Consider the following 23,961-nt stretch of genomic DNA (forward strand, 5'->3'; position numbering starts at 1 on the left):
TAGTGGCCAATATTTGATCATAAAGATAAATCCAACACCCCAGTTCCCTTCACGATCACTTACAACCCAGCACTACCTAATATTCAAGAAATACTTCACAAGAAACAGTGTACTGTAATAAGTAATTACGGGGGAACTTTCAAAAGCTCTACTGAGCTTGCTAAAGATCTCCTCGCTTGATATAATAATTGAGTTTTGTGAAAACCATTAAATGCATTATGTAAAGGATGTAAGGAAAAAAAAATAAAGATTATTTTTATTTATGAAATTGACTCAAAGTAGTGTCTGAACGTCACCAACGATTTGGCAACTTTTTGTAAGATTTTGTTTACGAGAGAGGACACAGAAAGTATACCTAAAACGATGATTTAAAGTTTTGAGCAAAAAAAAGTCCTAGCTTTTCCGTGTGAAAAACTGATAATATTTCTCGGTGTTGTTTTCGTGACGGGCAAAAACTGAAAATGCCGTAGTGAAAGTAACTCCACCTTGACCTGACGAACCAGAAGTCGGTTCCAGACTATTCCGCGCGCTCTCATGCCTGTTTTCAGGTCGAGTTGTCTTTGCTAAGACCCCGTGTGATGATTCATTCGAACTTGAAGACCTTGGAGAATCATTTGATGACTTGACAATATCGGGTAAGTCTTATTTTAACACACGTATCCTCGACCTCTTTGGCAGCCATTCCTACTGAAGTATTGCGAATTTTAAACCATTTGCCAGTCCAGTTAGCGTTTACAAAGTTGACAACAAAATGCTACCAAAATCGAGCGCTTCCAAGGCTTAAGAAGTCAGAAAAATGACGATGACAAGAAAACGACAAAATTGTCAAGAAATCGACACTAAATCTCGCAGGCGCTTCTCTTCTCTTCTTTCTCCTTCCCGTGGTGCCTCGCGCTTCGTCACCAAGCACTCGCGTTTCGCGCTCGCCTTTGACCAAAATGCGAATCGAAGCGCCTGAGGAGGAGGCTGTCACTTCTATTTTTGGAAACGAAAACGAAAAAAAACTCTTCTTCAGCAAGCATTCCGTGAAGCAGGAAGCGACGAAGGTATTATTCGGTTTCAGTTCTGCTTTCTCGCGTAAAGACATAATTAACTCGAACTTTCGCTTTTTGTCATTGCAGTCGGGTGTAGAACCTTTTCAGCGGCTAAGATTGTCAATACTGTAGCGAGTGAATCAACCAACTGCAGCTAAGCTGTGGGTATACTACGTTCTTGGATTTGAAAAGCTGATTGTCTGGCGAATTTGTCGAAGGTAAGCGTACGACAAAGTTGATTACGGTGCATTGCATCGATTGTAGGAGCTAGAACTGTGAAAATTGTCTTCGTTAGATATCTGATTGGTTAGTCATCTGATGAAGATGAAAAGGTAAATGTATCCTTCACTTCACGGTAATTGTGTTCTGTCTTTCATTTTGCATAATTTCCCGTATAATGAGTAAGGAGGTCTCGTAAGGGTTTTTTCATTGTCTTAGTCTCTGTGAAAGGATAAAAGGTTACAAAAAATTTTATCTGATCATGTGGGCAAACACATAAGCATCTTTGGTTTATCAACAGAGTTGATAACTAAAGGTGAATCGGCCACCGTTAAGAGATTGGGGTGTAGACGTTTTGCACCTTAGCCCTTCGTCAGAGCGAATACAGGGCTAACTAAGGAAGGGCTAACGCCCGAAATATCAGCACTCAAATCTCTTTACGATGGCCAATTTACCTTTAGTTATCAACTCTGTTGAAAAACCAAACTTTTTCTGACTCCCGAACGACGCAGCACCGCAGTTTCCTTTAGAAACTAAACCCCTCATCCATTTCAGTGTTATAAACATCTTGTTACTCTGTTGCTGGCTAATTCTGACGTCATAGCGTTACCACGGCAACAGGACAATAAAGTTCCTCTAAATGCCACGCAGTTTTTTTTTCATTTTATCTCAAAAACTAAGTAGGTAACCTACTGTTTTTATTGCTTTGTTAAAAAAGCACCCAAAGTTCTTTAACTCCTCTGGTAAAATGACAAAACGTTATTCAGTAGATCTTGTGTTATGATTATCAAAAAAGGCATTTTTTGGCCGGAAACTTTCTCCCAAACGTTTCTATTTGAAGTTGCATAATGAATGCTGAAAGCATGCAATAAATCAATGGATGTCAGCGCGTAAAATTTAGAGATAAAAACAAATGTTTCCAGCACCTTTTATTTCCGACTCACGTGATTTTACGGTGTTCTAGTCTGCGTGCGCGACTTTTGATAGAAATTTTTATTTATGTGACTGAGCTGAATTAATTTTCTGAACTTTACTTGCATGTCAACTTTGTAGTTGTACGTGTATCCATGTAAAACTATGTCCTCTTTTGAGGTAGTTGGATTGAGTGAGTGAAATTTTCCAGATGGAAATTGAGGATTGGGAGGTAGTTTTTGAGCTGCTTTGCAGTCAAAACAAAAATATCATTACCAACATTTAATTATTTATTTAATGCATGGAGGATTTTTACTCCCTGTTATTTACATAATTTAATGAACGTTCATTTTAGCGCGAGGTGTCTGGACTTGGAATAAACCAGCTGATCTGCCCATAGGCGGCCCAAGCCCGCGTCACTAGAGAGCGTGTAACGACGCATACGCAGTCTATTAAGCAGGTATTACGCGTATGAAAGATTTTCAGACGCGTATAAATACGCATATGTGTTCCGCTTATGTGTCTTTGTTATTCATTGCCATACCTTTGCTTTATGTGGCATTGTGTTGCACAACAAAAGAAATCTCTGGTTATGAAATAGCGGTTGCCTGCAAGCACAAAATTCGCATATTATGAAAACATCAATGAAAGATATCTTACGTTTTTCAAATGGAAGAAAGATCCTCGCAGTTAGTACGCAGCTTTAAGAAGTTGCGAAAAGAAAGCCTGAAAAAAAAATTATTCAAGCCTGAATTTTTCTTCAGGCTGTCTTCAGTTTTGCAACTGCTTAAAGTTGCATATTAACTGCAAGGATCTTTCTTCTATTTGATCTTTCATCCGCAGTTCAAAATATATATGTTCCATATATTAACGTTCACCTTCGTTTTTCGTTGATAGTAGTTGATGATGGTTTTGGCTATCATCAACTATCATCGACTATCATGCTCCGTTACACATATCAAAATCTAACAAAAAATGCAAAAAAGTAAAAAATGTTTCATATACACTTTGAAGGACAGAGACGTATGAACCAAGCCACAGATAGGGAGCACTTCACAAGATCGAATGCTACGATTGCCAGGCCACTTATATTGGTGAGACAGGCAAAAATTTAAACATACGACTGACTGAACACGAATGAGTTAACAGCGTACAAACGAACCACTGAAGCGAATGACTCTGCCAAGTGCGTTGCCCACAGTATTAATTACTATCAACGAGTTTCTTTGCGTTTGACCGGCCGCCCGCAAGTTTACTGATTAACAACCGACGAGTTAGTTATTGCCGTCTGCTTTTCTTTTTTGTATAAAAATTTATAATGGCAATAGGATCGAGTGGAGTCCATTTCGGTCTGGTGAACATACGAGCGATTAACAACTACCGCGTAGCGGGAGTCCCATTTATTTAATAACAAATATGATTAAACAGACCGAATTGGAGGACAAAGTCCAGTTACCGATTAATCATCCGTTATAATTTCGGTGAACAAATGGCTGTGGCAAATAAACAAAGGTCTAGTTTAACTTTCATTTACGAAATAGGCTGATCAAGTGTAACTTTCCTATTACTTTTCATATTATTTATTTCTTCTTTTTTGTTGTTAGTTTTCACTACGAAAATTATTGTCATTATTAATATTATTATTATTATTAGAATTTTGAACTTTTATTATTAATTATATCTATTTCCTCTTCTTTTATGTAAGGTTAAGTTACTTCTTTTTTTAGAATTTGTGAATGAATAGTGTTTCGATGAATTGATTGGTTTTTCTATAACAGCTAGTTGATTTGTAAATAGGATTTTAATTGAGGTTTTGTAATAAAGATATTATTATTATTAATTTATTATTATTAATTTATTATTATTATTTATATTATTATTATTATTGTTGTTGTTGTTGTTGTTGTTGTTGTTGTTATTGTTATTATTATCATTATCATTATCATTATCATTATCATTATCATTATCATTATCGTTATCGTTATCGTTATCGTTATCGTTATCGTTATCGTTATCGTTATCGTTATCGTTATCGTTATCGTTATCGTTATCATTATCATTATCATTATCATTATCATTATCATTATCATTATCATTATCATTATCATTATCATTATCATTATCATTATCATTATCATTATCATTATTATTATTATTATTATTATTATTATTATTATTATTACTATTATTATTATTATTATTGGCCCGGCCAAACGGATTAAACATCGTCCAACATTGTTGGAGACAACATGTTGCACGATGTTGCATGATTTTGAACGAAGTTTGTTTTCCATCAAACATCGTCCTTTTCCAGCATATCTTTTGTTTTCGGTTGTGAAAAGCAATATCTCATTCGTTCAATGCGCTTATGCCCAAAGCTGACTTTGCGGGTATCTGTATCAATGGCGATAATTTATTGTTTGTATTTGCTTCGCCCGTTGCCGCGTGAGTTTTCAAGCTCCAGTATGGCGAACGAACAAAGTTTTGAATCCCTCAAGGACGAAACTTAAACAGAAGCAATCTCTCTTCAAATAGGAAGAGGAAGGATAAAGGGCTGACCAAGAAAAGCAAGAAGAGGTCGATCAGTTTTGCGCTATTTTGGGGGCAAACCAGTATGGCGCGGGTTTGGGTTTTCTAATGTTTCTGGGTAAATTTTGGTCCCGGACCCTTAAGTTCAAGTATTGCATCAAATATTTCGCGTTTGTTTGGCGACCTCGTTCAACACTGCAACATCGACCAACAATGTTGGATTCAACAATGTTCGATACACAAGAAAACTACATTAAAATATGAGCCCGGCGTTACAAGAATAAGAACTACACTAATATTGAGGATGATGTATTGGCAGGCATACTCGGAAAAAATCCGAGTGCTCCTATCAGGAGTCGAACCTAAGACCTTCTGATTACTAGTAATATTATACTAAACTGGAGTTGAAGTTAATAATTCAATTTTTTCTATTTATTTAGCTGAACTATCACTTGTTTAATTGTAACTGACTAATTCTTCTTACTCAAATTACGCACTACACAATCAAGTTACGTTTAGGGATGACATCTAGAATAGAACTTCATTTTAAATTCTTCTAAAGATACCTTTTTGTGCTACTTTTTGAATATACAATTAGCAAAGAGGAGGGTACTACAATTACATTTTTTTTAATCTGATCGGTCTTGAAGGAGGCTTTGCCGAAAAGAATTTCAGTTGGAGCGAGAAAGATTAGGCATTTTCTTTATTAAACCATTTAATAACTTGTGAGAAAAATTCCAGACCAGTGGCAGTTACACAATGTACGAACAATGGAGTCGTTTTCTCTACAGCAAACGCAAAGCGTGTTCTTTTCGAGACCGAAGAAATGTAGTTCAAGTTTTGCATCAACTAAAAAAAAATAATTAGTAAGGGCCAAGGGTAATATTATCAACATTGCGGACAAAAATATTGTCAAGTAGGCTTGCAGAGCTGCCATATTACTTGGCTAGTTTACCCTCAGGAGTTTACCTATAACTGAGATCAGACGGATTCTCACCCAAAGGAACTGTTTAGAGGAAGAGGACAACTTTCACCATTTTTCTAAAAACTTAAACACCCGGTTAGACGAGTCTGAATGATCAGTCTACTACAAAATACTGATGTTGATAAGGAAAGGCACTTGGATGTGGCATTTGTTCAAATGGATGGTTGGATGGATGGATGGATGGATGGATGGATGGATGGATGGATGGAACATTAAATTTAAAATCATTGTAGAAGGTTCAAAATTTAAGTTTGCACCTAAGGTCGCTGTACTTTGTCTTATTTGCCAAGCCAGTATGTTTGTTTATCACAGTGTTCCAAAAAATTGAACCTTTGTACGCTACGGAATCCTTCATGTAGCGAGAACTGAAGTACGGGACTAACAAAGAGTCCTGTGCCCGAGTCAGTTGAATAACTTGAGATCCGCTTTTGTATAATATCACCAAACGCCTTATACTTACAGATAAAATAGCAGCTTTGTATTGGCAAAAGAGGCAAGACCTTTCCCTCCCTCTAGGACTTCTGCCGACGTCATGTCCTTAGGCAAGTTAATTATAATAAATACATCTCACAGCTCCAAAATGAAGCCGTTCCAGGGACTGGAAAATAACAGAGTTGCAACAAGAACCCCCCACGTCTTCTTGCCGTTTCACGTTTTACGTAAAAAACCGTGAACCTTTTGACTTTAGATAATTTTGCGAGTTTCGTTGAAACTGTTTTGCGACTCACTGTGGTGAGTTCATGAAGAAAAGTGCGGTAAGGAGTGAGTTATGAAGGATTTTTAAAGATGAAACTTAATTTGCCCTCGTATGACTTGCCGTAAAAATTATTGGGGTACTAGTTTTCAACAATGAACTACTTATATGTATAAGAAGAAAAGGAAGAAATAATTACGTAGTTCTTACGTAGACGGCAAACGCGAGGTAGCCTGTTTTCACGTAGAAACGGCAACCGGCAAATGTGGTCTTCTTGCTGGGTGGGGAGTGAGCTCATTAATTAGGCACCATTCATATAGTTCGTGAACTGCCGTATTAAGTTGCGTAATAGCCTTGTTCTGCGGTAACATCTATACAATATATTGTAGTGTCGTCGGCAAACATGTACACCGATCCAGCTTTGACAGAAATTGGTAGGTCATTCGTGAACAGGGTAAAAAGTGTTGGTCCCAGGGCGGACCCCTGAATAATACCGGTAACATGGCTGATTTGACTCCATTGACAATTGTAAATTGTTGTCTGTCCTTTAAGTAACTCTTAATCCAATCCAGGAATGGTCCTGATATGCCGAAGTCTCTTTCTAATTTCATAACGAGAATATCATGAGAGACACTGTCGAATACTTTTTTTAAAGTCTACGAATGCCACTGCTACTGAGAGACCGGAGTCGACTGCATTCCTCTACAATTCAGTGAGGTGATCCCAGTTTTCTGAGTATTTCTACTTTTATTATTTATATAGCAATTAGGTTTCCAGGTCTAAGGTTTCTGGGTGTTAGGTCTTAGGTCTTAGGTTTAGAGGCACCCTAAAAAATAGTCAAACAAAGTTAACCAAGTAACTATCACGAATGGAATTTGTGAGAACACGTACAAAGGCGCGAAAGTTCCACTTTTCTTTATTTAGAAAATCCATTGTCCAGACTTTCAGATCATGCAAAAAGTCATGCAAATAGATCACTTCCATATTTGGAAACGAAAACAAAACGACACCCTTCTTCGGCGAGCATTACCGTGAAGCAGGAAGCGAGGAAGGTTTTCTTCGGTTTTAGTTCTCCTTTCCCGTGTCAAGATAATTTACTCGGACTTTCGCTTTTAGTATTGCAATCGGGTGTAACACCTGTTCAACAGCTAAGATTGTCAAAATGTAGCGAGTGAATCAACCAGCTGGAGCTAAGCTGTGTTTACACTTCTTTCTTGGATTTGAAAGCTGATTGTTTGGCGAATTTGTCGAAGGTAAGCGCACGACAAAGTTGTATAACCGTGCATTGCACCAATTGTAAAAGCTAGAACTGAGGAAATTGTCTTCGTTGGACTGAATCTGATTGGGTAGTCATCTTCTGAAAATGTAAAGGTAAATGTTTCCTTCACTTCACAGTAATTGTGTTCTGTCTTTCATTTTGCATAATTTCCCGTATGATGGCTTAAGGAGGCCTCGTAAGGATTTTTCATTGTTTTAATCTCCGTGAAAGGATAGAAGGTTACAAAAAATTGTATCTAATCATGTGGAAAACATATACGTATCGTTGGTTTATCACCAGAGTTTTTGGCGATCGTTTCAATAGCTTTCACGGGGCTAACTAAAGGACTAACGCTCAAAACGTCAGCACTCTGTTGATCCTGAACCAAACATTCATTTCTACTCCCCAACGACACAGCACCGCAGTTTCTTTAGGCACTAAACCCTGTTTAAAATGACATGTACTAAAACCCGAAACGGCGAAACGAAGCGAAACGCAACGAAACGAAACTGGAAACCTCTGAAATGACTCAAAATACGGTAAACAAAAACTGGCTGTCTACAGCGCGAAGACAACGGCACGTGTTTCGTTCTAATATAGCCTTCACGCGCTCTCTATTGACTGATCAAACTTGGAATAGCATACGCTATTCACCTTCACTTCGATGAACACGGTGAACATATAATGGTCAAAAGTAAAACAAAACGCCAAAACAAGGGATCAAAATCAACTTTCTTTTAATGGTATATATCTTGACAATTTCCTTGCATGCGTGAATTCAAGAATTGTGATCTTCGCTTGAACAGCTTTACGAAAAAAAAATTATTATTTATAACGGAAACAGATTCCATCAGTTACACCCTCTTTACATGGTTCAAAATTCATCCATTACTGAATCTTGTCCTCACTATAAGATCGAAAAGATCGGTAAGCCTAATAACTGATTCATCGCTTAAAAAAACCCGTAATGAGCAGATTCAGTTAAGTACAGTCGACGAACCTCGATTATCCGGACCTCGATATAAAATTGAAAAATAAATGTGCAAGACATTCATTGATTCAGCTCTTTTGGTATGCTACTCAATTTCAGTGTCAAATTATAAATTAGGAAGAGAAAAACTATCGAAGGTTTTGTAGATTTGTTACTTAACATGAACAACAAATACGATGACAGATCGATGGGGAAGTGGATGAAAGAAGCTCTCCTCGCTTGTTTTATCAAAACAGCACGTCAACTGTGAAACACCTCACATACTGTTTCCACAGGGTTTCGTTTTGTCTCGTTTCGTTTCGGTGGTTTCCTCTCGCCGTTTCGGGTTTTGGCACAAGCCCTTTAATATCCATTTGTTATAAACACCTGGCTAATTCGGACGCCATAGCTGTTACCTAGTAACATGACAGTACAAATAAAACAAAAAGTAAACACCAGTAATAATATTGGAGTGCGTTCGATTCCTTATGGTGGGCCCTTCCCGCTTCATTTTAATTCGTTTTAAGGTTTTTTTGTTTTTGTTTTAACTCAGTATGCAGCTTTTCTTTATTTCAATAATCATCATGATCATCTTCACAGAATATTTGAAGTTTACTTTCCAAATTAATAACCACAGTTCTCCTGCTGCTAACCCAGACCCAGCCTGAATAAAAGCAAATTTGTTGGGAAACAAAAATCTTAATTTTGATGGTGAACAAAGATCTGGAGCATGAGGGATTATTTTACAGGATTTTACTCTTTCACCCTAAACCTACAAGATTGAGTCGTGTCAATCGCGAGTCCGTGACGGATTTGACAGAGAAAAATTGTATTTAATTATTTATAAGGTGACATCTGCAAAATATTTTCGTAACGTTTTTAATCAGAAACGTACTTTAATAAAAGACAGTATACTTTTTATTTTTACTTGTTACCACTTTTTACTAGCAACTAGAAAGGTATTTTTTTAATACTTTACAGGAAAATCTCGCTGCTATAGAGCTTTGAACATTTTGAATCAGTTGATATCTAATTAGCATATTGGAAGCCTCGACTTTAAATGCCTGTGTATAAGCATAATAATCTAACCCGGAGGTAAAAATGTTACTGTAGACGATCGACTAGTTATTTCTACGGGCCACTAATCTTACGATTTACGAGCTACTAGAAACTGAGGTATATCCCGCTACTACCAAGCGATAAACATTTTAAATGTTGAGAACTATTATTAGCATATTGACAGCCTTGATCTCAGGTATAAAAGTCTATTGTTAAAACCGCACATCTCACCAAAGCGTGATCTGCAAACGGTCACCATGCAAGCGTGATATAAGAGTTTGTATGGCCTAAAAATTTAAATCGAAAATTAGACAACAATATTCCCACAACAACCCACAAAAATTATAATTAAGTCTGCAAAAAGCTTACCCGGTGTAAGTTTTTGCAAATTTTTATCTACAAAAACTGCTATTTGTATTGCTTCGTTAAAAAGTACCAAAAATTCTTTAATTCCTCTGGCAAAATAACAAAACGTTACCCAGTAGATTTTGTGTCATTATTATTAAAAGAGGCCTTTTTGCACCTACAGAAAATTCTACTGTAACTGTCTCCCAAATGTTTCTATTTGAAGTGGCATGATGAATGTTGCAAGCATTCTTAGGTTTCTAGGCACCCTAAAAAAAGATCATCAAAAGGATATTTCCGGCAATCAGACAAACAATTCGGCAATACTATAATTGATCGTCTTTTCCATATCGCTCCATTTCGTGGTCGTTAAAAGAGAGGAAAAAGAAGGACCCTGGGAACGAGGTTCTTGTCTGCAGTGTGTTTTCACTTCCGGTGGTATGACGTAATTCCGTTTTGGTATGTTATCAATCATTGCAACGATTGTTAGGAAAAATGGGGTTTCTTTAACTTAGTTAACTTAGGTTAACTTTACTCAGTCATGGTGTTTGCTCACGAGTGGCGTGCCACCAACACCAAAATAACGGCATTTTAACAGGATTTGATCAGTTTCAAAGTGGACACCTTCCTATTTCACTGCTGTAGACTGATGCATTCGCAGGGGATCGTCTTGTACGGATGATATGAAAGTATAAATTACAATTTATTTATTACAATGAAAGCATTTTAGTCCGTGCATCCCGTTATTGGAGTAAGGAAGGAACTAAAGGACAGTGCGGTGTGTTTTGAAAAATGTGTTAGCTTTGTCTTTGCTGTCACAAAATTATGAGAAAATATGGTGATTTAAAACTGTTTCAGTTTAGCTCTTCATGAAAATTGAGCAGTTTAAGGATGGTGCCTACTAATACCGAAGTATTTTTACGCGGTTTATGACTATGCGGAAAAAGCAGATTTTATTAAGGGCTATTGGAATCCAAAACGAAAATTGGGGCTCACCACGCATTTTTTAGAGATAAATACTAATAAGCAAAAATAATCCAAAAAAGCAGTAAAATACAAAGCAATGCATGGCGTTTTTTTCTCCATATTAAAGCTGTAATATCTCTGAAAAATGAATGGTTACCCCCAGTTTCCTTTTTGGATACCAAAAGCAATTTCTAAGTTCTGCTTTCTCCGCATAGTTTTAAACCGCGCAAAAACATCTCTGTATTAGAAGGCACCACCCAAAGGAAACCCGAGTATCTCGATATGCGTAGAACGTATACGCACCGTCCTTTACTAGAAGAAAGAGCGTCGCAGTTATTTACCCAACTTAATAAGCAGTTGCGAATTGCAGCCCCCACCCGCAACCCCCATCTCCCTCTTCTGTTTTCCTCCGTCAATCAATCTTTTTGCATAATGTCCGGTGCATATATTTAGACTAAAATTTAACTAGAATTCTTACTAAATGTTTCCGTTTCTATTTCTTTCAGTGTCAGTAAAAGATAACATGGCTAGTCGTCTGAGGTCAAGGCTACCGTGGCTCAAAAGACCCCAGATTTCTGATGTAGGTATTTATATTTTATTTATTTTTTATTTTTATTTTATTAGCTTTGCCTTTATGATACCAATAAGAAAAATAAATAACAAATAATAATAAAATTAAAAAAATCACAATCAATATGGAGGTATATAATTATGGGACTCAATATTTTGATGCTTGTAAAATTGAGGTTGAAATTCAGCTTGCGTAGAAATTTGAATTTCATGGAAATAACTTTATTTAACAGTACATTCAACACTTGGTTTGTTTGTACTGTAAGGAGATAATCTTCTGAAATGCATTTTGAAAAGGAAGGATATTTTTCATTGTATTGTAGTATCAGTGTAATATAGTGTAAGTCATTTGCATAGCTACATATTATTGTGCTAAACGTGACATCTTTGAAAATAATTTTATCACTAAACGTAAGGGGGTTGCGTAATGCTGGGAAAAGGAAAGCAATTTTTTCCTACTTGAAGAATCAGAAGGCTTCTATATTCTGCCTGCAAGAGACTTTCTCAAAGAAAGATGATGAAAAGTCATGGACTTCAGAATTGGGGTGGGAAAATTATTTTCTCTCATGGCATGGAGCGCGCCAGGGGTGTACGTGTTATGTTAAATCCAAATAGCTTGTTTCAGGTAGAAAGTGTAGAAATCGATCGTGAAGGTCGATTCATAGTAGCCAAACTAGACGAAGATTACTCAATAGTCAATATATATGCACCAACTGATTATCGCCAACAACCTGCATTCATAAGAACGCTCAGTGAACTCTTCTAACTCTTCTAACTTATCAAGAGTAATAATAGCGGGTGATTGGAACACGGGATTAACCAAATTTGATAAAAGCGGAGGATTGCCTTGGAAAGAGACTAATTACAGGAATGCGCTTTTGAACCTCATGAAAGAACTAAACCTCATCGACATATATCGTGTAATTCATCCGAGCACTAGAACTTATACATACGAATCTAAAAGTCTGAGACTCAAATCAAGAATTGATCTTTCCTTGTATCAAAATACTTTATTAATTAAGTAATCAAAGCAGAAACTCGCTCATCAATAGCACCAGATCATAAAGCAATATTCCTCAATTTGAAAATAGACAACAGCTTTAAGCGTGGACCGGGAACTTGGAAATTTAATAATTTATTTTTACAAGATGAAGACTATTTGCATTTAATAAATGACAGTTATCCTTCGATAGAAGATAAATACCAGGACGTCGAAAATAAACAACTCCTTTGGAAATTAATAAAAGTGGAAATTAGAGCAAAAACAATAGGCTACTCAAAAACAAAAAGGTTAAACATTCATTTATTACTGTCAAATTCTCTCTGCAATTCTCAAAAGCCTTAAATCAAAAGCTATGATGATTGAAAAACCTTTAAAAACAATTTCAGAAGAAACTGATGTATACAAGCTTGCCAAAGGAAAAACCATCTGTTTGTCTTAAATGCGGTGCAGGGATTATTATTCACTCTTCCAAGCGAAATGGGAAACAGAACCAACATCAGTTCAATCATGGTCCAAACATTACCCACCATTTGCGAACAAATGGAATAACTTATTTAAAAACATCTCGAAGATGTTGGCAGACAATAAATTAAGACAGGTTTCTTTCAAACTACTCCATGGGATACTGGTAACCAAAAGGAACTTAAGAGATACAAAATTAAACCGGATGATGAATGTTTTTTCTGCATTGGTCCAGATTTCCTCGAACACACATTCCTGGCTTACTCTGTCGCCGAGGACTTTTACTACGAAATGATGATATGGTTCAACAATGAACAGAAATCCCAAGTTAATATAACTAAACAGCAGATCCTGTTTAATGATTTTACACTACCCGTAGGATCACAATATCTATTGAGATGGAAATTCGGAATTTTCATAATACTAATGAAAAAGTATATCTACGATTGTAAAATGATGGAAAAATTCCCACTCAGGAATATTCAATGGAAAATCGAAAATAGGAAATTGAACAGCTAGATCATGATAACTAGCAACCAGCACTGCGCCACCATATTAACAAATGTAATTTTAATCAAAAATTGAAATCTAAGCTAAATTTCGTTAAGTAAATATTGTAATTTTATATCTAATCATACTGTACTCTAGGCCACAAGTGTAAGATTTTTATATTGCTTTTTTAGTTATAATCATTGTTTCGTAATAAGTGTACTTGTATGTTTTTTTTAGTTTCTGCCGATCGTAGTGTTAGTATTGTTCTTAGTAGCGTAAGTATCCTTTCGTTTTGCTAGTAATATCATATTGTAATTACTTTCGTATTTTCTTTTTTAGCGCCGTATTGTAAATAGTATAAGTATCACTTTACAAGTAGTATTTCTTAAAAATTGTGTTGAAATTTGTTTTTGCACTAAATAAATAAAATAAATAAATAAATAAACGTAAGAGGCCTTACCTAATGAGGTTCGCGATCCATTCAGTGTAGGGCGATTTGAATTCACGGAAGTAGTCTTCTTTTACTTTGTTTTTCTTACAACAACCCTTGCAAAAAATACAAAAATTTAAATTACTTAATTCATGACTTGGGTAAATAAGATGAGTTTCATGGAAAAGCAGTTCAGTGGCTAATTAAAAAAACTGCAAACAGGCAGGTAATCTGATGTTAAGACTTATTTTACTACGTACCCATACCATTTAACAGAACGACAACTTAAACTTTATCACGATCTGGAATCGACAGACAGTAAAAACCCACAACTAAGAACCTACATTTTTGTGAAGTAGCCTAAACAGGTTCTTATACAAATGGTAGTTAACACAGTTTTAGGCTACTTAAAATAGGTTCTTAATTCTGGAGAAAAGCAAATAAAACTCAGCTGCAAAACAAGATGGTTATTGGCCTATACTCTATTTTCTACCCCGTCCCCACCCCTCCCCCCCCCCCCAAAAAAAACACATTAATTTTTAAGAACATAAACGCATACATTCACATTAGTGATATACTTTGCCTAGAGAACAAACACTAAATGTGCGAAACGGCTATTACTATGTCTTGCACTCTTTATATTAAAAAGAACTCATTTTTACAGTGATGAGAATCTGCTTTTTTCTTCAAATAGGATTCTTGCACTGCAGCTGTAATGTACTAATATGATTTTAGAAAATAAGAACCTGTTTTCAATTTTTAGGCTAATTAGGTTCTTGTTTATAGGAGGCCGTATAAAATCCAAATTTTAGGCTATCAGGTTCTTAATTTTCAGGTTCTTAGTTGCAAGCTTTTAGTGTACAGTAAACAGCCCAAACTTGCCCAACACTTAGCGTACGCGCATTAGATCCCTACTACACTTTTCAAGCCGACGAAAAAAGCCGAATTTATAACTTGGGCTCCACAGGACGCCCAAAAAATATTTTTTTTTTGTTAAATTGTTTGTAGTTCGCCTTTTTTAACATAGCCTTTACGTTACAGGAAGACTCTGAAGAAGAAGCTCAGAGTTCGCCCTCAGGAAAAAAACTGAAAGTGACTCTTCTAAGCAGAGAGTGGAGTTCAACGAAGCCGGGAGATATTTCCACCCTCAATAAAGAGCTTGCCCTTCAGTTGGCTAAGCACCCTGATGTTGAAGTCACTATATATCTACCTGAATGCAGTGAAGAGGATAAAAGAGTTGCAGCTAGTCACAATATCAATCTCATTGAAGCAGAAAAACTCCATGGTTATCCTCGGGATTTGTGGCTGTCCTTTCTACCACCTCATCATGCTGTAGATTGTGTGGTTGGACATGGAGTCCAACTTGGCAAACAAGTTCAAGGAATAAAACGCCAGCGTCTTTGTAAATGGGTGCAGATTGTTCATACTGACCCCGAAGAACTTGGAATGTTCAAAAACGGTGAAGATGCAGTTCATAAAGGAGAGGAAGAGCTTAAGTTAGAAGTCAAACTCTGTGAATTGTCGGATCAAGTTGTAGCAGTTGGACCCAAGCTGGCTGACGCTTTCTCACATCATCTGCGTCCCACTGGGAAAGATCAAAATGTGATGAATTTTACACCAGGCATTTTCTCCGAGTTTGCTGATGTAAAGCAAGCTTCTGAAGAAAGACGAACATTTTATGTTTTGTTATTAGGGAATGGTGACCGTAGGGATATGCAGCTGAAGGGTTATGACATTGCTGCCCAGGCAGTTGCAAACTGGTTGAATGACACGAAAAAACAATACAAACTGCAGGTTGTTGGAGTGCAAAGTGGAAAAACGCAGCAAGTAGCAAAAATGTTTCTCAAGCAAGGAATTTCTCGTAATCAACTTGTTGTGCGTGGTTTTAAAGAAAGAAAGCAGTTGGCTGATCAGTTCTGCGAGGTAGATCTTGCTATAATGCCATCAAGAGCGGAGGGGTTTGGGCTACCAGCTCTTGAAGCTTTATCTGCTGGTCTGCCGGTGCTAGTTAGTAGTAATTCTGGTCTTGGAGAAGCTCTTAAGAATCTGCCCCATGGTTCAGCCTGTGTAGTGGATTCAGACGATCCTAAGGAGTGGGCCAAGGCAATCTTTAAAGTCAGCCAGAAAAGAAGAGATTTACGACTTGAGGAAATAAAGTCTATCTGTGAAATGTATACACAGGTTTACAGCTGGAAGAAGCAGTGCGAGTTACTTGTGCAAACAATTATGGACATCCCTTCAGGTAACATTACTTTATTGTTTAAATTATGGGTGATGTGGCCTTTGGTGTACAGTTGTTACTTGTTGGCGTTTTGTTTTATTGTAGTACGAGTAAATGCCCTAAAACTGGGTTTATCAAGGGGAGGTTTAGTTTACTGAGTGATCTAGGACTAGATTCACCAAACCCCAAGTATTGTTCCTTGACAAAAACTTAGCTTTTTTATGGTCAGTTATCAGCGTTTGTTCTTGAAATCATTTGTCTGTGTGTTCAATTGCTTTTTACTAGAAACACTGTTGATGTATAGTTCTGCATAATGTGAGAATTCATTCCCCCCTGAAGGTTTTTCTGATGGACGTCAGTCTTCAGTAGCAGCTTACAGTTAGCTACCTTTCCCTACAGCCTCTCAAGCTATTTTCTCCTTCCATTTCGCACGAACTCCCTGCTAGCTAGGACCACAATCAAATCTCTTTGAGCTTGTTAAACCCGGCTCTCTTCTCACCAAAATAAAACGGACGAAGTCTATCCATCGATTTCACTTTTAATTCATGTTGTATTACATGGTATATTCGGTGAAAAAATAAATTTTCTGACTGAGCGACACCTGGAGGTCTGGGGTTCGTGACCAGCATGAAAACTACAGAAAACGAAAAAACTGAATGGTTATTACATGAAGCGGGGCGTCATGGAAGTGACGGCCGCTTGTTGCTCTGACGTGACAAGAATGGTGCAGATAGTAAGTACGCAGTAGTGTACTGTAAAAGTATTACTCTCTGCTCCAGAAGTATTTTAACACTCTAGAAACAGATTTATCTTACATTGACTTTCTTTCTCCTTAGTATATCACGTCTCTCTAGTCTATAAAGGAACTTAGCAATGACGGGCGAAGGGTTCCGTCTTCCAAGAGTTGACTGACTCTGTGCGTTCTGAAGACTGGTTCTAATTTGAGATCGTTCGAGAGTATATTTGCTGGTGTATCAATGCGGTCTTCTTAGACATTCAAGAATTTTATGAAATGACTCCTGTTTTTCTCTGGACATTCGAGAGCTTTACAATTATATTAGAGGCAACTTTCACTTCAAACGTCTTAAGTTCTTTAACAAACTGTTCCTCTGCACGCTTGATGGCTCTCACGTCGTTAGGAAGCGAACCAAGATATTAGCGAACAAATGTTTCAAAATCCTGCTCTTCGCCTTTCTTACCCTTTACTCAGTAATCCATAACATTTAAGGAAGTTTAACCTAGCAAATTAAAAGAAAAGAAGTCGAAAAGTTACAAACGCAAGCTTAATATTAGTGAACTGTCTCCCGAGCTCGAGTTTTTGCGGTGAAAATTAGTCTTCAGCTGCAGGTTACAGTCAGCTTCCTTTTCCCCTAGCCTCACAAACTCATCCAAAAAAACGAACTGAAGGCAGATAAAAAACATATTATATGTAATGAATTCACAAGAATAGCAGTCTCGGAACATGTGCAAGTTTCAAATTATGTCGCTGTCTCTGGTGCTGACACAATGCACCCATTATATTAAGCCTAAAAACTATAAGTAAAGATAATAATTATTTTTATGCAACTGTTGTATAGTGCTTACTTTAGGTGCCCAAAAGCTAGCTGGGGAAAAGGGCTCAAGCAGTGTCCTCGGTAGAGGAATACATGTACGTCAGTAAAACTGACAGTAAAATCCTTATATTTTATGCTCTAAAAAAACCTGATTTCCTTGTTTGAAGAGAGCACACCAATTGGGTTAATCCAGCCAGTATCAGCCAAGGATCATTAGAAATGTTCCAGAGTTGTAAAAAGGACGAACCTTGTGCTTAAGTTCTAGATTGCCTTTGGCAACAGGGGTTGCTTTGTACCCTAGTAAAAACCATTTTCAACATCATTTGCCGTAAATGTCTCGCTTTTGTTTAATCTAAAGCTCAATATACACAACGGAAAAGTATCCACTTTCATTTCAAGTCCCGTCTTTCCATTCCGTTGGGATCTTCCTTTATAAGTAAAACGAGGCAATGGAATATTGATAAAAAATTTGTAATAATACTTGATGCAGCGGAAAAGCCGTTATGGCGTCTTGTGTCCCTGGTTGTGTGCTTTTCCACTGACGGGGAGGGCTAGAAGCAGTCTCTTATCAAGTCAAGTCAAGTCTCTCAATCTCATAGGATTACCATATTTAGAATTCGAAAGTCAATGCAGTAAAATGCATGACGAATTTATGCATTTGTACATTACTTGCATGGTATCTCTTATTTCCCTCCCTCTTAGAAGTGAAGCTCAGCACTTAAAATCGGGGCTTGGTGACATCCATTTTCTCACAATCCACAACGACCTGTACATATTCGGTACGGACAGGCAAATCAGTAATCAGCGCGTATACGGTCCGTTAATGACATGCATGTCTTTTTAATCGTCAGGGTCAGCGAAAGTTTGGATCCGGACGGTCTCTATAGACTATAAACATAGACGTCGTTCTGTAAAGTGTGTCTGCAGCCGTCTCCTCTCTTTAACAACTTAGTCGAGTTTCCTCAGGATACAATTCTAAAGCTGCCATTATACCTATCAAGCGTGCTCCAATGCACATACGATGTGTACACTGTGCTTGCAAAACATAGCTCTTTCCACAGTGGACTTACATGGTAATTTAAGCAAACATTTCTACCGGCTTCTCTAATTTCTCTCACGTTCGTTTAGGGGTCTTAACGTTCATCAAAATCGTCGTGCGTTTTGGCCATTAAAATAAATTCGCCCCAAACAATCGGGTTGTTTGACATTTAGTTGCCATCTTTCATTAATTGGATGTCGTAAAAAAATATTTCGTCAGAATTCCATTGCCAGTAGAACAAATCATTAGTATAATCATCGCACATCGCACCATAGTTGCGCACTTTTCCAACCAAAACTGTTTCACATGACAGCAACCACGAATGAAGGTACAGCATAAGAAGGCACGTAGCGTTAGGACGCTGTTCCTCTTCAGCAGCAGTTTCTTGAAACACGAATCGTTGGATAAAAAAAAAACGTTAATTTAGCTATTAAAACTGAAATATCGAGAACTCAAACATTGATCTCGACAGACGTGAATAGTCGCTCAGGAAGCCCGCCATAGCATATTTGCACACGCGCGTGGTGTTGGTCAAAATGAGAGCAAATCTTCATAAAATTACATGCATTTATCGACAACGGGTTGAATAACCATTTTTACGCTCTGTTCAGACCGTACGGTTCGTCAAAATGTTTCACCCATCTCTCCACCTCATCATTAAAGCGAGGACATATTTTAAATCCCCTAAATGGAATGCAATTTACGGATCATACACGGCTCGAATAACCATTTTTAGGGTCTGCACAACACAAATGTAGCTAGCTTCTGATCCCCTTCCATTCGCGCACAAAGTCCTAACTTTGTTGATCGATATGGGCATCACTTTTTTCTGATAAACAATACTTTGGTGAGTTGAATGGATCCTAGAATGCTTGCGTTTTCATTATGACTACTACTTTTAGAGAGGTTCAGTTAGTTTTGTAGTTAATTTTACTTGTTGCCTTCACTTCTAATCCAACAGTTTGTACTCTGGATCTGAAGATTGAGTGTGGGGACATCAAAGGTCCCACTGCAGCCAAGCAGAGAAAAAGAGGGATGTATGCAGAAATTGATTCATCAGCAGGAAATGTTGGAAGTGAGCGTTTCCCCTCTACGCAAGAAGTTTTGAATTACATTGCCCTTAAATGTTTTGAGACTGTTGACACATCTAAACCAGAACAGTTACATGACTTCCTAAAGTACCTCGAAGACTTCCGCAAGGTGCTGTTTGTTGAAGCCAAAGAAGGAAGTTTAATAATCACTGTGGCGTGTAACTCCCTGGAGATCCTTGACGAGCTGTGGAGGGACTATTGTAGAGGTTATGTGGATGAAATGGCACAGAAATACCTTGTGACAGAGGATGTTTTGAAGACGTTTGGCCTGACCAACTTAACATTGAAGACAGCCATCGATGAAGAGAAATACAGAGCTTGTCAAACTCATTTGAAACGTGGTGAGTTTGCTAGAAAATGACATAACGATAGCTAGTGATAATAATTTGTCTACAAATAGATTTCGCTAATAACTCTTCTCTCGACATCTCTTAGTAAGTAGATAACAAATATGAAATAAGATCGCAAAGATTTAACTTTTTTTAAATTTTTTGATTCGAACTTTTCACATCCCGCGCTGTACTCGAAACCTAGTGGCGAGATCGCGAATTTTGCAAGAATTGCTGCTGTTATTTTTGGAGAATACAGATCATTCAAAACCTCCTAATCCGCTAGTTATAAACGACGACCCTTCACGTTAATAATACGATGAATTACAATCACAAGTTTTAATTACTTAGTTAATTACTTCAATTAATATTGGTAATTGAATTGAGTGGAGTGCAATTTTGGTCTGAAATCATACGCGTGATTTCAAAATCAAACGAGCGCGCAGCGCGAGTTTGATTTTGAAATCACAAGTATGATTTCAGACCAAAATTGCACGACACGAAGTTCAATTACCACTTAATTACATCCATTTTGAAATCACAGAGTATCATTGTCAATATTAATATTCTATTTGTGTTACTTCATTTCCATTTTGGTGGGCTAAAGAAAGGATGCAATTTAGAGCAAAAAATGGTGCAATTTGGGAATAAATTGCATCATTTTGGACCAAACAGATTCCAAGGATCACCAGTGATTTCAAAATGGATGTAATTACTACTTTAATTAGAGGAATAAATTGCAACAGTGGCTCGTACACACAGGCTCTCCTACATATCAGTGGAAAGTTCCATCCATGGTCTGTGATAAAATCTGTAAACAAATTTGGCCGCAATACAGTTTCTGTTCCACAAGAGTGAAGTGAAAGTTGTAACATTCGATTAGCACGGCCATATTTCCATCGAACATGTAATCAACGAATGTTAGCAACCAATCAAGAAATGCGAAAGAGAAATCTCCCCACGAAGCAAGATGAAACATTTCTTACCAATTTGATCGTATTAAAATCGCTGAAAGAGTTTCATTGAAGCTGCCATGCAACGAGATGAGTCCATCACATTGAAATTAATTCACTGTCCACATGTCTTTATTGCTAAGCTGCTGACCAGTTTCAAATACTTTAATTAACTTTTAAGTGCCGCAGGATCGGGAACACTCTGTGATCAGTACTTCTGCCAGTTTTTGACCAGCAAGCGTTTTCGGTCCCTCAACTTAACAGAATTCAAATGGCTGCAAACTAATTTAAACATTTCAACATGAATTACTATAAATGAAGTGATGTTCTGTTTCCCGATACACTCAATACAAATCACAAAGATTATCGGGCATCGTTGTATATTGGATGCTGGACTGACATTCATCTACTTATTGGAACCATCTTGTTCTTAAAAAAACGTCACCTGTGTCATCGAACGCTACTTGTTGAGAAGTTGATGCAATGACTTGCTTTCTTTTTAAAAAGGACAGCCTTGAAAAGTACGCCTGTGTCTGGTTTCTTCACAGCCACTCTTCTATTGAAGACAACAGCGTGTTCTCTTCCGTTCGAGCATTTCTCATGTCGATAGCAACTTGCTGAAGATTAGCTTTGTATTCCGATTCTGTACCTGATAAGCCGTTACAGGAAGCAGTAAGCTTTTCAAAAAGGACTAATCGAGAAATTCATTGCCTACCGATGTTGAAAAATTGGGCACTGATTTTTGTAAGAAATCTATTCGACTTGGCAGCCTTAAATTTCTCCCAATAAACTGAATTATTTGTAATCTTCTGCTCGGTAATACCACGTTGTTTGAGCATTACCTACTTTGTAGGCACTCGACATTAAAAGTGTTTTTATGTTAAACTATGTCCAGCATATTGCGTAGAATCATAAACTCGTAAAACGTCAATTTACAAAATTTGGTGGAAGCGCGGAACATTCATACCAGTGGGCGCGAAGAAAATGCATTTTAGAGGGTAACAAAATGATATTTTTGCGTACAAATTCTTTAACAATTGCATTATTTTAATAGCGTCAAATACACTCTTGCTCGAAGCGAAGGAAAGTGTACGATCACCGAGCTGAACTTTCTCTTCCATTTTCCATATAAGGTAGTAGCCCCACGCAAATCTGCGTGTACCCGCGCAGGTTTATGACGTGAAGGGTGGCGCAATTTTTTTTCTAAAAATAGATTTTTTTGCTTCAACATGGATCCCAGGCTTACGGTCTCCATCCCCGATTATGGCTCTTGGTTTTCTTATTTTCATAATAAAGACTATTCACTAAGCCTCCCTTTCAAAATGAGGTAAAGAACAATTAACTCAGAAATGGCCTATTTGGATCATGATCTGCACATGCTAAGGTTTTGAATATCAATAAAATTATCATTTATTCTTCAGCAAGGACTAGTTGGGGATGGACAGATGCGCTTGTTGTTGCTGGGCAAGTTGGGGCATTTGGGGTAGCTGGTGCTGCTACTGTGGCGGTACCTGTTATAGCACCTGTTGCCTTTGGTGCAGCAGCGATTGCAGGAGCGGTTTGGAGAGGAGCAGTTGAAAACGCAGCAGACTATCTGAGAGCGCTTGGAAGGCTAAACTCAAGAAGCAACAATAGAGAACAAGAGGATGACCAAAATCAGGACGAGCAGTAAAAATCCTGGAGAGCAGTAGCCTTTTCCTGATTTCGTAAATAAATAAAAAAATAAATAAATGATCTTTGTTTACCCTCGGCAGTGTTTTTAGCACAAGTGCTGTTGGGGCCGAGCATTAACGTCACAAAGAAATAATTTAAATTGAAAACAACATGGTTAAAAATCCCAACCGGCAGGAGGCAGACCATCTGGCTATTTACAAGCGCGTCCGAGGAGTTGAACTTGGGGCTACCGAGAAACAACTCCAGCTAGCGGTCAGAGCGGGACTTGAACCTGGGACCACCGGATTTCAAGTTCGGCGCCCTAACCACTCGACCACGCTGCCTCCCATCGTTTCGCAAAGACTTTTCGTGGCGGGTGAAACAAAAGCCGGAAATAGTGTCTGTTCTTGCAGGCTGATTTAATGTAATCTACTTAATACAAGCCTTCCCTTATTTATTTATTTACCATTTAGAAAACACAGTTTATGATAATTCTAACCAGATACAGTTCATTTTCAACCCGCTGTTTTAAAACCACTTTGTGAAAAATAACCATTCTGAACTATTTAGGAGAAATGAGATGTGAAGATATTTACAAACAAACTTCTTGATGTAATGCCCAAAGATAAAATTAATGTTGTTTTTTTCTAATTGTACACTGCATATCAAAGGACCCATAGCTGTAAGCTATAGACGGCGAGGGTTCATACACTCTTTGTTTCCTAAAATTCCATGACTTTTCAAAAACGTATGAACCACAATCCATTACTTTGGGAATTTCGTACACTTTCGCACTTTTTTCCATGGGGGAAAATAGCCTGTTTGATCTTTTAAAGTGTGCTATCAAAAATATCGGCAGACCAGTCTTAGACAATGTACAAGCAGACAGATTGAGACAATAATTTTATCCTCTTAATGAAAATATTTAATTCTCCTTGACTTCTTTTTTTCCAGGATTTCCGGGTCTGGATTTTAGAATGTTGAAATTCCATGACTTAACAGGATATCCATGACCCGTACGAACTCTGTATAAAAAAAATTAAAAAAGAAATTTGTCTTAATTCTGCTGTATGGAAATTTAGAATTGCCTTTTGTCGTTGTAGATATTGTGGTGGTAGCGGGTTCTGTTTTGCTTTTTTGTAATAAAACCAAGTTTGCTGGTAGTGCGATTGGTTATGTATTTCTGTTTTGGAT

At 37.4% G+C, this 23,961-nt stretch overlaps 1 protein-coding gene across 1 annotated transcript; it reads left to right on the plus strand.

The window, feature by feature from the left end:
* Positions 1-7,511: 7,511 nt before the first annotated feature.
* On the plus strand, positions 7,512-23,568 carry LOC146449940 (uncharacterized). Its single transcript, XM_085100979.1, has 5 exons — positions 7,512-7,626; positions 11,478-11,551; positions 14,970-16,170; positions 19,703-20,173; positions 22,536-23,568. Exons 2-5 carry the CDS (start codon positions 11,495-11,497, stop codon positions 22,784-22,786), a joined length of 1,980 nt encoding a protein of 659 aa, XP_084957105.1. The 5' UTR covers positions 7,512-7,626; positions 11,478-11,494; the 3' UTR covers positions 22,787-23,568.
* The last annotated feature ends 393 nt before the right edge of the window (positions 23,569-23,961 follow it).

The sequence above is a fragment of the Pavona decussata genome, unplaced genomic scaffold (genome assembly GCF_977016875.1).
Source record: "Pavona decussata unplaced genomic scaffold, jaPavDecu1.1 SCAFFOLD_549, whole genome shotgun sequence".
NCBI classification, from domain to species: domain Eukaryota; kingdom Metazoa; phylum Cnidaria; class Anthozoa; order Scleractinia; family Agariciidae; genus Pavona; species Pavona decussata.

Excerpts from the sequence above, each read along its gene's own strand:
- LOC146449940 (XM_085100979.1), top strand. The coding sequence starts at position 11,495 with ATGGCTAGTCGTCTGAGGTCAAGGCTACCGTGGCTCAAAAGACCCCAG. Across the intron at positions 11,552-14,969 it reads AAAGACCCCAGATTTCTGAT|GAAGACTCTGAAGAAGAAGC; the intron begins GTAGGTATTTAT and ends TTTACGTTACAG. Across the intron at positions 16,171-19,702 it reads AATTATGGACATCCCTTCAG|TTTGTACTCTGGATCTGAAG; the intron begins GTAACATTACTT and ends CTAATCCAACAG.